We start from the raw sequence: 14,409 nt of genomic DNA on the forward strand, positions 1-14,409 counted from the left end.
GAGATTTGGTAGGTGTTAGTTATGATTCACCCCAAAGGTGACAAAGTAATACTTGCTGTAGAGAAAGTAAATATGGTGTTGTTCAATAGGAAACTAGACCATGACTTCATCCTATTCTGGATAAAGTGTCTCATAAAAGTACAGATATACAACCTGGGATGGTTCTTTGATTCTCAGTTGTTGCTGGATTCCCAGGTGAGAAAGAACATGTTTATGTGACAGCTATGATTCTTCTTAGCCAATTGGATTTGGCAGCATTTATCCATACTTTGGCCCACCCTTTCTTGACAATTTAAATTTACTCTATGCGGATTATTTTTGAAAATGTCTTGAAGCACCAATTGATGTAAATGTGACTGTTAAAATATATTCATTAGTTGTCAGTTGTTTTCTCAGCAAAATTTAAGGTGGTAATGATATTAGTCTTCAAAACTCTACATACTGTACAGCATGATTATCTGAGAGATTATGTCTTCTGCTAGAAGCCTGTTTGAATGCTTTGATTTACAATAAATATAATCCACTGTTTTCCGTAATCTGTATCAAAGATTCTCAAAGTTTCTCAGTTCATGGAGCCGTTATATCTCATAATGTTTTTGCATAATGTTTTACTTTCAAATATTAAGTATTTCATAGTACCCTATAAGTTTGTTAAAAAAGACAGCTTCAGAGTTTGGGAATTACAGGTTTCTAGACTAAACAAAGAGGAGAGGACTTTCTTTCTCACCAGTCCCTATGGAATACCAAGACTCTTTATTTTTAGTCCAACATCTTAGCTACATTGGCTTTCTTAGGAAGTTATGCTTAAAGCTCTTTGAAGAGCAACCACGATTCATCACATCTTTTAAAATACTTCTCATTTGTGAAGCTTTAAATCCTTGGGTTTGTATTTTTGTATTTTAGAGTTGCTTTCAGCTATAATAGTATATACAGTATAATTAGAACGGCAAGGAACAAAATCATTCTCTGCTGAAAACTGTCCCCTATAATTTCCTGGGTCCCTGAAGAAACTTCTGACTGTATCTTGGGAAAATACATGCTATTGAGCTTTCCCACTCTGAACAAATATATTTGTTTATGTCTTTGTATTTTTTACGTATGTATAATGTAGAGGAGAGGCTCCTTATTTTTTAACAATAGAAATGCTTATGTTAGCAGGGTGAAAGAAACCTGTCTTTTTTTCTATACTTGATTTGCTGACTGTTTGTATAGGGTACTAACCCATGTTTAACTAATTTACTTGCCTAGATCCATACAATCTCAAAAAATTTCAATCATTACAATGATTTTTAAACATACTGCAGTTGTTAATTGATTAGTTGTAGTATCTCACATGTCATCTGCATGTGTATAACTAATCTGCCTTCTCTTCTTTCCCACCCTTCCTACGGTTTATTCCAATTACATCAGTTTACCTACTCTATACATCTTATAAAGAGATCTGCTTATGAAAGCTTTTGCATTTCAAAAAATTTGGCAGTCAAAAAAGGTTCTACCATATTTCTTCTGATTATAGACTCACACAATGTGCTGAAATAATTTGGATATGGAAAACACACTGAACAGCTAACCACACATTTTATCCTTGCTTGGTTTGAGAACGTAGTGTCTGTGTTCCAGCTTTTGGAAGCCTGACTGACTTCAACTGTATTTGCCTAGAAGCTTAAGCAACAGAGAAGTATATATTAGAAAGAAATTGGTTTAAATTCTTCTCATTCTTATCTTATAATATTTTAAGGATACATTTACTTTCTGTGTATGAATGAAGCACAAATTTAATTTCCTCTGATTATAATCAATTCTGGTAATTATAACAACCTGTAGATAAGTTTGAAATATAATTACAAACTTTTCTGTATTGAGTTACACTATCCTGAACTGACAACTGAAAGAGATCCAGTTATAATTATATACTATACTATATAGTTATATATTGGCATCTTTTTAATTGCCAATTGTAGTTGTGACATACATTTTCTTAATTTGGAAATAAAGTCTATTGATGTGCCAAGGATTTAAGCCTTAGAAAAACATTTAGAATAAGTGAATTAGGTTATTTTCTAATACAATTCTTTAATGCTGAAATTATTTTCTTCTTATAGCTCATGAGCTTGAATTTATGTTGCAGATCATGGACGATACCGCTTTGTCACTTGGAACAATAGATGTTTCCTATTTGTCATCTTCAGCAGAATGCACTGTCACAAGATGTAAACATTCCAGTGAAGAATGGGTAAGCAAAATGCATGCTTGTTCAGTGCTCCTGGGTTTCTTAAGATAAAATGCTAGCATCCTATTGAAAGGTGAAAAAGTAACAGAGGATTATGTTTTAAAAATTAAGAATGTTCAGTACAGGTAAGTCTTTGCTTGCTGCCCGCTTGTTCAGCGATTATTCAAAGTTGCCACAGTGCTGAACAAGTGGCATTTGTGACTGGTCCTCAAAGTTCTGACCACTTCAGCACACCAATAATCACATGATTGTGATTCCAAGTGCTTGACAAACCGTTCACATGATAGTTGCAGCATCCTGCAGCCACTTGACTAGTATTTCTGATTTTCCCAATTGGCTTCACTTAAGCAAAGTCAATGAGTAAGCTAGCAGAGAAGGTCACAAATTTCTCTAGTAGTCTAGTAAGTTTCTTCAGGCTCCCTATGCCCTCATCCTTCTATATCATTTACCTTGCATTCTTCCTAAACTTGCACCTCTCTTCACTATCCAGCCTTGCAACTTTCTGTCATTGTTCACGACCTGTGCTGGGTGCTGGGTCTCACAAGTTACCGGCTTAATGACTAATTATGCCTATGATTTATGGTCACAAGTCATGGCAGTCCTTTAGTAGTCCTTTTTTGCAGTGGCCATTAAGTAAATGCTGCAGTAATTAAATGAATATTATTGTCATTAAGCCAAAGTGGTGGTTAAATGAATCTATTTTACCATCCAATTTACTCAATGGGTATTTTTACCAGAAAAATTCTAACGAAGAAACACCAAAAATCACAGTCACATAATCACAATATGCTGCAAATGGCCATAAATGCGAACTGATTGCCAAAGAGGCAAAATACAGTCATGTAACTGCAGGTGGGTACACTTTGTGGAAGTCCAGAATTGAGTCATAAGTACTCTGGGGGAGGGACTGTCAGATTGGAATGATTCAGTATCAAATATACAGATTTCATATAATTTAAAGGAGGAAAATATTTTGACAGTATAATTGATCTAGTTTCTTTTAGGCAAACATTTGTATATACGTGAGTCTGTGAATGTGTTTGATTACTTCCAATAACTAAATTTGGTTATTTGTTTAAGCAGAACAAATAAATCAATTGTTCTTAACTTTAGCTAGTTCATTTACAGGAAGTAACCTGAAAGAAATTCAGAGCTGTCAGTTTTTATGTGCTATATTTCATATTTTCTTTACTGTCACTTATTTTCCAGGGAGAATGCAATTCTAGGCCTACCGTCTTCCGATCAGCCACTTTAAAATGGAAAGAGACTCTTCTGGGCAGGAATAGGCCGTTTGTGGGACGCTGTTGTTACGTATGCACACCTCAAAGCTGGGTGAATGGAATTATATTAGTAACAAAATTAAATGTAATTTTCATGTAATGGTAATTAATAGTCAAAAGGCAATTAAATTAAGAAGTCAGTAGCTATGTACTTACCTTGTATAGCTTATTTTCAGATTTTGCCTAGTGGAAGTAGAATAGCCTCTATATTAATTTACAGGATTAATGAAATACTGTAAAGTAAGGCCCAGTGATTTGTTTAGGTGATGTTAGGATACATAGATTTTTCTTTATAGTTTTACTGTTATTTTTCTATGTGGACTTCCCAGAATTTCTAGTGTATAAATTTAACAAATATGTATATGTTTTGCAGATAGCTGAGATTTTATGTGAGACTTTGGGAAGTCTAAACTTTGGCAAAGTTCAAGCTATATATTATTTATATGGGGATGGGCAGATTCCTCCCATTTAGAAGTAATATATAGGAAAATTCAATATTTATTGTGAATTGTTATTATTAATAAATTAATGTATGCATATATTTTCCCCTTTTAGGACAAGCTTTTTAATACTAGTATCCCTTCTTTGGGTCTGCGTAATGTTATCTATATTAATGAGACACATACACGGTAAATACTTTTTTCAGTATAGTTAATACTGTGATTTATTAAAAAGGATGTTGTACTCATCTGGGAAATTAGTAAAAAGGTTAAATATTAATGTTTGTTTTGCTGAACTGAACCTGCAAAGTAATCACATTTTGGCTTTCAGTGCATACAGAAGAAGTAAATATCTAATAATGTAGAAATATAAAAGGACTTAATTCAAGGTTTCATTATTCATCAACTCTGTTCTTAGAAAACTAGTGCAACTAGTAGTATTAATATGAATAATTAAATGAGGCTAGTTTCAACCAAAAAATCAACTGAGCTTGGAGGCCACCTTTTAAAAAATGTATTACTTCTTTAAATGACTAATTCGGCAACATGGTAGTTGCAACAATTTGTTTAAGTGCTCATGAAAACAGGTACTAGTGTTATTGGGCAGAATGAAGCTACATAATATTTTCCCATAAAACTGTGGGGAATCAGTGGTAAAGGAGACAGGGAGTAAAGAAATATTCCAAGGATGGAGCTGGGTGGGGAAAATATCTGAGATCAAATCTTTTAAGACTATATTTGTCATTTCCGAAAGGAAGACATTCGATCTAGCGAGATTCTTGTAAATAGGTGTTTGACAATAAAAGAATTGCCTTGGCCTATTCAATGAGTTGTTCTAGTTGCTTGCGCCTAATAAAACATAGGCAGGAGGATTGAAAGAAATGTTCTGATTATGTAACGTTTTCTGGCACAAGTCAGAATTTTCTGTTGTCATCTGTCTACCTTAATTTTTAGATATAAAAAATGCAAAAGTTCAAGAAGAATTTCAAGTTTGTCAGGAATAGAAAGTCCTTTGGCACCTTTAAGTCTATTACATTGGGCATGAATTTGAATAAACAAGAACTTACTTGTCAGATGCACATTTGTAAAGCTAATTTGAACTTTATTTTTTAACAGAATTCATGTTGGAAGCAGATATTAAATAGCAGATACTTATAAACTTCAGATTGATAAAGGATGTTTAGTGTACAGATACTCCTCAACTTATGACTATAATGGAGCCTGCCCATCACGATTGTAAATCGTGATGGTCATAAAATGGATCACCTACATGTCCAAACCAATTTTACAACCTATTTTTGCAACAGTCATTAAGTGATTCCCATAGTCATTAAAGCAGGAGCTGATTTTGCCAAAACCAGAAGTAAAAACTGTAATAGAACATGATCAGGTGACAGTGGGATGTAACATTGTTGTGAATTAGCTGGATGTCCAGTACCCCATGTGTGGTCACATGACCTCAAAGGGGTGTGGTTGTCGGAACTTCAGAACCATGTCGTAAGAACCCCCAAGAAGATCTTTTAATTTTGAATAGTTGTTAAGTGACTGGTGTACATCTAGGACTACTTGTATTCCTTTGGCAGCAAATAAAAGAACAAATACTATTTTGCACTAATCATCTTAAGTAAATGTATGCACATAGTAAATTAAGGAAAAAAAGAACAAATCATTCATATGTTTTATCTAATCTAGTTTAATGACTTTTCATCAAAGCTTCTTTATTTCTTACCCAAAGAAAGTAAGCTTCATGCTGCATTCCATGTCTAGAACTCCCAATTTCTGCTTATAAACTTTGACTCCTGATTATAACTTTCAAAGACTATAATCTAATTTGTTCAGTGCAGCTTAATTCTGACCAGGCATGTGATGGATTGCACAACAGTTTTAACAGGTTAATGCCGCAATGCAACCTTTTCATTTCTGTTAAACTATATTACAAAATACATTTGTTTTAAAATACTAACAGCAATGTTGGACCTCCAAAGAACAGCTAGTTTATTCTTGTTACTTCTTTTGGTGCTTTAATACCTCACAGTATAGTAGAATACTTTTAAACAATGTTTTGAACTTAGAAGTAGACATAGACATGGATATAGAAAGCCATGTGTACCTAAAGAAGAGATCTTGTTAACTTTTGTTTTTCTAGTATTGTTCTTTCCTGACATGGCTTGACTTACCTGCAACTTTATACTATTGCATTGTATACTGTTGTTTTTCTTTGTTCTTTATATGCCACTTAAAGTTGCCCTGATAAATAAAAGTGCAAATTGTCATTCCCTTCCCATTTGTTCTCAGAATTACTATTTTCTCTATAAATTTATTGTTGACATCATTGGTGTCTTCCACCGTCAAATGCTCATCCAAAATTATTTGCTAGCTTTATTAAATTTACATCATGTGCATTTGAATTAATCAGCCAAACCGTGTTAGTTCAAGATAAAGGAATGAATCAATTTTATTTGGTTCTGTAGACCTCTTAACAGTTTCTATTGTCTGCCCCTAGTACCAAATAGTTTTGAATTTAGAGTTGCAGAGAAACTCGAGTATTATTCTCTGTTTACATTTATTTTGGTTTCTTATGCTCTGAAAATCTTGGGTTAAATTTCATTTTGCTTGCAGATTTGTTCTGGGCCAGATGGCCCAGTTGAGAAAGAAAAGAAGAACTAAAAGAAACAAAACTCTTCATTTAGTATGTTCTACCTCTATTTATATGCAAGGCTGAATTATCAAGGAATTCATATCTTCTTTTTGATTTAAGCTGAACATATTTCAGCCGAGCCTCATGTACTGTATTTCTGGGTTTTTTTAGTCATTTCTGCCATGATACTGTTAAACCAAAACCAAATCAACTCAGTGACTTCTACTAATTTCACTAGTGGGAATGATATGATATAAGGTGTGATATGATATGAAATTTTGGCAGCCATTTGAACGATAACTTTCTAATAATGGGTCTTTTTAAATTCCTCCATAATGTTATAGGTACAGAGGTTGGCTTGCTCGGCGGTTTTGTTATACTCTTTTCGTGCAAGAGCGGGATGTTCATAAGAGCATGTTTGCAAATAATGTGATGGAAAATGTACTGAATAATAGCCGGTAAGATGTAAATAATGATTATTGTAATTGAAAAGTTCTTATTTATAAATAATAAATATTCAACTTATGGGAAGTCCCCAAAATTGTTTTTCCTTATACAGCAGAAACTCTGGATTTTAAAAGCAATAATTTTGAATTTCTTCCTGTGTACATGTACAAGCTGTAACATCTTGAAAGCCTGTTTCCAAAGAGTTTTCATTATATCTTTGTGTCTGGTTATGGAACATCAATTATATAGAGGAATCTTCAGTAGCGTGTAACTTTTTAGGGATGCAGCCACACTTTTGTTTAGCGTTCTGCAGGTTATACTTCAAAAAGAAATGGGTAGAATTCAGTGGAACAAGAATAAAGACTAAAATTCATTGTATTTACACGTACGTTTAATTAAAATGAAGTATAGTTAATATGATTCCTCTTTAGTCACAAAACTATTGTTTAATTTTCCCTTAAGTAATATTAAAAATTGCAATTGTGTAATAACACACAGACGTTTCTGGTTTCTGCACCTAAGGCTCTAAGGGAAGATGGGTTTTATAATTCTGCTCTACAAAGGTTCTGTAAAGACTGTATCATCATGTGGGTTCATGTATTAGTGTATGTAAATATATATGCCTTATAACCTTGAAATGTCATCTCTATAATACAGGAAGTCTTCAATTTATGACCACAATTGAGCTCAAAATTTCTGTTGTTAAATGGAACATTTGTTAAGTGAGTTTTGCCCCATTTTATGATTTTTCTTGCCGCAGTTGTTAAGTGAATCACTGCAGCTGATAAGTTAGTAACCTGGTTGTTAAATGAATCTGGCTTCCCCTTGATTTTGCTTGTCTGAAGGTTGCAAAAGGTGATCACGTGACCTTGGCAATAGTCATAAATATGAAAAAATTGTCAAGCATCTGAATTTTGATCAAATGATCATGGAGATGCTGCAAACATCGTAACTGTGAAAAACGGTCATAAGTCATTTTTTTTTGCCATTGTAACTTTATTTATTATTTATTTATTTATTATTTTGATTTCTATACCGCCCTTCTCCCGAAGGACTCAGGGCAGTTTACAGCGAGGTAAAAACAGAATACAAAAATTAAAACATTATTAAAAAACTTATTCAATTTAGCTAAAGATAATTAAAACTCTAATAAAATTCTAATAAAAACCCCCATTAAAACTATTAGGCCAGCCCTGCGCGATGGAACAAAAATGTCTTGAGCTCGCGGCGAAGGGTCCGGAGGTCAGGGAGTCGACGTATCCCTGGGGGCAGCTCGTTCCAGAGGGCAGGAGCCCCCACAGAGAAGGCCCTCCCTCTGGGTGTCGCCAGTCGACATTGTCTGACTGACGGCACCCTGAGGAGACCCTCCCTATGGGAGCGCACTGGTCGATGGGAGGCAATCGGTGGCAGCAGGTGGTCCCGTAAATAACCCGGTCCTAAGCCATGGAGCGCTTTAAAGTAGTAACCAGCACCTTGAATTGCACCCGGAAGACCACCGGCAACCAGTGCAGCCTGCGCAGGAGAGGTGTTACATGGGAGCCTCGAGTTGCTCCCTCTACTACCCGCGCAGCCGCATTCTGGACCAGTTGGAGCCTCCAGGTGCTCTTCAAGGGGAGCCCCATGTAGAGAGCATTGCAGTAGTCCAGGCGGGAAGTGACGAGGGCATGAGTAACCATGCATAAGGAATCCTGGTCTAGGAAAGGCCGCAACTAGCGTATCAGGCGAACCTGATAAAAAGCTCCCCTGGTGACAGCCGTCATATGCTCTTCTAAAGACAGCCGTACATCCAGGAGGACGCCTAGATTACGGAACCTTTCCATGGGGGCCAATGTCTCGCCCCCTACAGTCAGCGATGGAGTCAGCTGACTGTACCGGGAAGCCGGCATCCACCGCCACTCAATCTTGGAGGGGTTGAGTCGAAGCCTGTTTTTCCCCATCCAGACCCGCACGGCCTCCAGACACTTTGAACAGTCATTAAATGAACTGTTGTAAGTCGAGGACTACTTGTATTTTTAAGTGAAAAAATGAATATTCCAATTACATAGTTCTGCAGTGTATAATTAATTAGAATAATTATGAGGGGGATTTTTTTGATATCTGAGTTTTGGGTATTTTTAAATTGAAGCTATATGATCTGAAGAAGTTGAAGTCTACAATAAATCTTCAATTCACTTTATATTTGTAACATTTAGAGTGCAGAATGCTATTATACAGGAGGCTTCAGAATCATCAGCTGTAAATGGCCCTGATCAGCTGGAATCTAGAAACATTAACAGAATCAAGAAGAAAGCTAGAAGGATCCTTCAAGAAATGGTAGCAAATGTCTCTCCTTCTCTGATTAGGTAATAATATGAAGTTTTGTTTGTGAGGTCTGTGTATACTTAATACTGTGCATAGTCACAGAGATATTCCTTAATTCTTACCTCATATTGTTCTTCCATTGTCATTGTTGCAAAATGAATAAAACTCATTCTCTGCCCTTGAAGAATTCCTTCATATATTAATGTATTAAAAATAATTTTTCAATGGGACAAGAGAACATGTTCTCAATAAGTGTCATTTTATCAGCCCAACATTACACTCTGTTCAGAATTATGTGGAATTAAAATTTCTTTGTATGTTATATTTTCTGCAGCTGATAGTAGAATCAACTATTGTTTAAACTGTATCTTAAAATTTTCACAGTCAATTAATATACTTTTGATCCATCATGAATGATGTGATTGTTTCTGTTTGAACGTGAACAGCAACTAGTATATTGCTGTGCTAGTATTTGTACAAAACTGATTATATGGTGGCTTATCTTCTATTTTTCTTTCAGGTTAACAGGTTGGGTTTTATTGAAATTATTTAACAGCTTTTTTTGGAATATCCAGATTCATAAAGGCCAACTAGAGATGGTGAAAGCAGCAACTGAGGTAATAAAAATAGTCGAGGCAATATATGCAGCAGTAGCATTTTTATTTTTATACCATACTAAATATCTAGTTATTTTCAGATTCAATCTGTGAAGTATTCAGGAAAAAGTTACCTTCATTTTTCTTTCCTGAAAAGACACCTTTGATAAAACGATATAAAAAATAATGTTCATCTATATCTAGCAGAATCTGTCTTCCACTATCGATCTTAAACTCCAGCATATAATCACTTCAGTTGAATAGCTTGTTTAATAAATAAAATCTTGTTTAATAAATAAAAGTTTTTTTGTGTAGTAAAGTTTTTTTGCTGCCAAAAGTTTTTTTGTGTAGTAAATTGTGTTAGTGCATTTTATGTCTTCCTCACCCAGGCCACAGTATCAAGCGCAATGTTTATAAGGAGAAATGCAAAAGCTAGGTTTTGTGATCTCCCCCGCCACCACAATTTCTAGTATCCTTTTGGTTTCTGAAGATTCTTGAAGTTATTATTGGGGCTGAATCTGAATAGAATCATTACTGGCCAAGATATATTGTAGTAAATTATCAATGAATGATGTATGCTTGGAATAACATTTAATTGAAATTTCATTAATTGGGGACTATTTAAGTGATAGTTTACTATCAAGTAGTTATCTATGGTTTGTTCAATATATTTTTGCCATTAATTTCCAGATGATTCAGTTTTAAAAGTATTGAACAAACTATTGTTTGGAGTTTACATGGCTATATAATAAAAATACAAACTACAGTATATGTTTCAAGTCTACCTTAGATTACCCATAGTATCATACAAATAAAGCAGTTATATTTAATTGCTGAAAATGTTGCTGAAAATCTATTGCTTATGAAATATATATCCTTTCTATTTCATTAATTTTGTCCTACTCCCTCTTCAATTGGCAATGCAAATATTACCAAGAGAAAAAGAGAAACAGAGTGACAGTGTAGTAGTTTGATATGTTCAAATTATGTTTTGATATTGAACTCTTTTTTTATTTTTCATGCAGCTCAATTTGCCTCTTGTCTTCTTACCGGTTCACAAATCTCACATTGACTACCTACTTCTCACATTCATTCTTTTCTGCCACAATATCAAGGCACCCTACATTGCAGCCGGAAATAATCTGAATATTCCTATTTTCAGGTAAAAAAGTATTAGTTCTTTTACTATGTAAATGTCAACCATTTTGTTCCATTACTTGACCAAGATGAACTAACATAAAGAAGTTACCTTGTGTGTGTGTGTATACACACTATTCCAGTATGATTTTTAAAAACATTTTTAAGGATGGACATTGATACAGATTTCTAGTGAAAAACAATATTGATTTATAAAATTATGGTGGTGAAAGTTAACTTTTTATATGATTTATACGTCTTAATGTCATTAATGAAAAATTATATTAATTTTATAAAATATGAATGTTTCTGTTTTTAAACACATTTTAACATGGTATTTTTATAATGTAACCACATTTCCTTCAATAAAAACATTAAGAAAGAACATATCAAGAAAAAAGTGAATATGTGATGTTTTTTGATGTATAATGCTAGGAGCGATTGATTTGAATGCATCTAAACAGTTTATAATCATATGCTCAACTAATATTAGTTTTTTACTTTCATATTATGAAAATAATATCCATTTGTATTTTTTTATCTGACATAACCTTTGTTAAATTTGCATTCTTTCCCTTTTAATTAAAAAGGCATGCATATTTTATTTTCTATCCTTAGCACTTTAATCCACAAACTTGGAGGGTTTTTTATTAGAAGAAAATTAGATGAGAGACCTGATGGCCGAAAAGATATTTTGTACAGAACGTTACTACATGTGGTAAGTACATTTAAAACAACAACAACAAGAAACAGTTTATTTCTTCAAATTTGCTAATAAAACCTGTGCACCATTTCAGTGCGCAATGCATATTTAAATTTGTAGCAAAGTTCAAAATTTAAATCAAGTTTCATTTCACTTTATATGGTAAATGAGGTATAGTTCCTTTCAGGGCTAAGCCTAGATAATGTAAAAGAGTCACTATGATAGAAAGGCTTCTGCCAAGAAAAGTGGAAAATTTCTATTGTACTTTTATGTATTTCATGGAAACTGCGATGATTTCATGGATCACTGTAATGTTGTATGCTTGTCAGTGGTGGTATGGACTATACATATGCCTTGAAGAAATTTGTATACCTTAGTTAAATGTTGAAGCTGCATCTCTCATATCTATGCAACTATATGCTCTTAATCGTTGGCACTATTGTTAGTAGATACCAAAGTTACTTGTGAACTTTCAGTAATAATTACCCTATGCAACTACATGTTGCTCCAAGAAAAGTGGAGTTATATTTTACAGATGTGGGCATGTTGTCGTTTAAATGATTAGAAATCTTGTTCCCACATACAGAGTTCCAAATTTGAACAGTGCTCATGGTGGTTGCCCACCTTATAAATTACTGATTTGAAACAGTGCAAAGAATCTGATCTGGTTGCCATTCTCTTTTCAGCATGTTGAAGAGTTGCTTCGGCAGCAGCAGTTCTTAGAGATATTTCTGGAGGGGACACGGTCCAGGAGTGGGAAAGTAGCCTGTGCAAGGGCAGGTCTTTTATCAGTGGTGGTTGATGCTCTATATTCAAATGCTGCTCCTGATGTACTAATCATACCTGTGGGAATCTCCTATGACAGAATAATTGAAGGTCACTATACTGGTGAGCAGCTGGTAAGAGGTGCTATTGTATGCTTAATATATTTATAGAGTGTAGTTACTATTGACAGTTCTGCTAATAAACTATAGTTTTAAGACAGGTTAACTTTCCTCTGTATGTAATTTGTTACAAAATAAAATCATGCAGAAAAGAAAGTCATTCAGGGAAAAATGTTTAAAAATATATGTCCATTTAGTGAAAGCAACTCTATAACAACTTCACATGATTTGGAAGACCAATGAATTTGATTTAGTTTTATTTTTGAATAAGAACAGAACAAACATGATTAGATGTGTTTAATGTAACATGATTTTCCCCCTTTCTTTTTCTTTTCAATGTCTTTCAGGGAAAGCCCAAGAAGAATGAAAGCCTATGGAGTGTAGCCCGAGGAGTCTTTCGAATGTTACGAAAGAATTATGGATGTGTTAGAGTAGATTTTGCTCAACCGTTTTCTTTAAAAGTAAGTTTATATTTTATGACCAAAATTCTATTAAGAAACTGTGAAAAAGATATTTTAAACAATTCGTATTTCAGTAAAAACAAATTTCAAGTTTTTACTTTATGCACAATGGTATTGCTCAAACAAAAGTGTTTTGTAGCTTAAAACTCATGCTAGAAAATGGAGTGCTGAGTATGAGATGCTGTGGCTTCAAAGTATTAATCAAAAGAAAAAATAGTAGTACTAATAATAACTGGAGTAAATGAAGCATCACTTGAACACCTTGAACACCTTCAGCATTGACTTACCATTAGTCAACTGCAAAATGCAATTTATTTGAATCACTTTACATCCTTCACGATATCATCAAACAATATCTGCCTATTCCCAGATAGAATAGAATAGAATAGAATAGAATAGAATAGAATAGAATAGAATAGAATAGAATAGAATTTTTATTGGCCAAGTGTGATTGGACACACAGGGAATTTGTCTTGGTGCATATGCTCTCAATGTAAATAAAAGAAAAGATACCTTCATCAAGGTACAACATCTTGGGAAGGACTCAATAAGTGGATGAAATTGCCTAATTCAGTGCAAACATCTGGCTGACTTCAACCAACAACAACCATAATATACTTGGAACAGGTTACATTCTTTGATAATGCATTAATATTATTAAACAGAATATCTGACTGACCAAAGAATGAGACATCAAGGTTGGAAAAAGCTAGTAGAGCTTTTTTTTTTTTAAGCAGTGTTGCCACCTAGAAATATCTAAAGAATTCATTATTACCTTTCAGTTTGGTTGTCATTTACTTTAAATCAGGGCTGTCAAACTTGCGGCCCACGGGCCAGATACATCATGCACTGGCCATGCCCACGCCTGGTTTAGCAAAAGGGAAAAAGTTGTGATATGTCACATGATGTGCCATGACACCATGAGTTTGACACCTCTACTTTAGATTCTAGAGGTAATTAATGCACTTCAAAAATTACATGTTTTTAGTATATTCTATTTTTTGGCTGTCAGTATTTACTACTATGCTGGTCTCTGAAAATCCTTTTACTAATCAGTAAGGTAGTTGTTACAAATGTTATGTTTTACAGGAATATTTAGATTGCCAAAATCAAAAACCTTTGCCTGTCCCTCTTTCTTTGGAGCATACTCTGTTACCAGCTGTACTGCCTTCAAGGTAAAGTGGAACTGAGGATTTTCTATCAATGATGAACAAGCAACAATCAAATATACTGTTTAATCACGGACTAAATTATAAATGTTGAGGAAGTTCTTTTCCAAATTTCAGTTTATC

General features: G+C 34.0%; 1 protein-coding gene across 2 annotated transcripts in view; it reads left to right on the forward strand.

The window, feature by feature from the left end:
* GPAM (glycerol-3-phosphate acyltransferase, mitochondrial) overlaps positions 1-14,409 on the forward strand; it is a 35,353-nt gene that overhangs the window by 1,848 nt on the left and 19,096 nt on the right. For both annotated transcript variants that reach the window (XM_058188426.1, XM_058188428.1), the window contains exons 2-12: positions 2,129-2,233; positions 3,440-3,562; positions 4,066-4,139; positions 6,933-7,046; positions 9,228-9,377; positions 9,857-9,953; positions 10,958-11,094; positions 11,688-11,787; positions 12,459-12,671; positions 13,004-13,117; positions 14,207-14,292. In XM_058188426.1, coding sequence (XP_058044409.1) covers positions 2,132-2,233; positions 3,440-3,562; positions 4,066-4,139; positions 6,933-7,046; positions 9,228-9,377; positions 9,857-9,953; positions 10,958-11,094; positions 11,688-11,787; positions 12,459-12,671; positions 13,004-13,117; positions 14,207-14,292 — 1,310 coding nt within the window. In that variant the 5' untranslated portion in view covers positions 2,129-2,131. The remainder of the gene's footprint in view (positions 1-2,128; positions 2,234-3,439; positions 3,563-4,065; positions 4,140-6,932; positions 7,047-9,227; positions 9,378-9,856; positions 9,954-10,957; positions 11,095-11,687; positions 11,788-12,458; positions 12,672-13,003; positions 13,118-14,206; positions 14,293-14,409) is intronic.

The sequence above is a fragment of the Ahaetulla prasina genome, chromosome 6 (assembly GCF_028640845.1).
Source record: "Ahaetulla prasina isolate Xishuangbanna chromosome 6, ASM2864084v1, whole genome shotgun sequence".
Taxonomy (NCBI): Eukaryota; Metazoa; Chordata; class Lepidosauria; order Squamata; family Colubridae; genus Ahaetulla; species Ahaetulla prasina.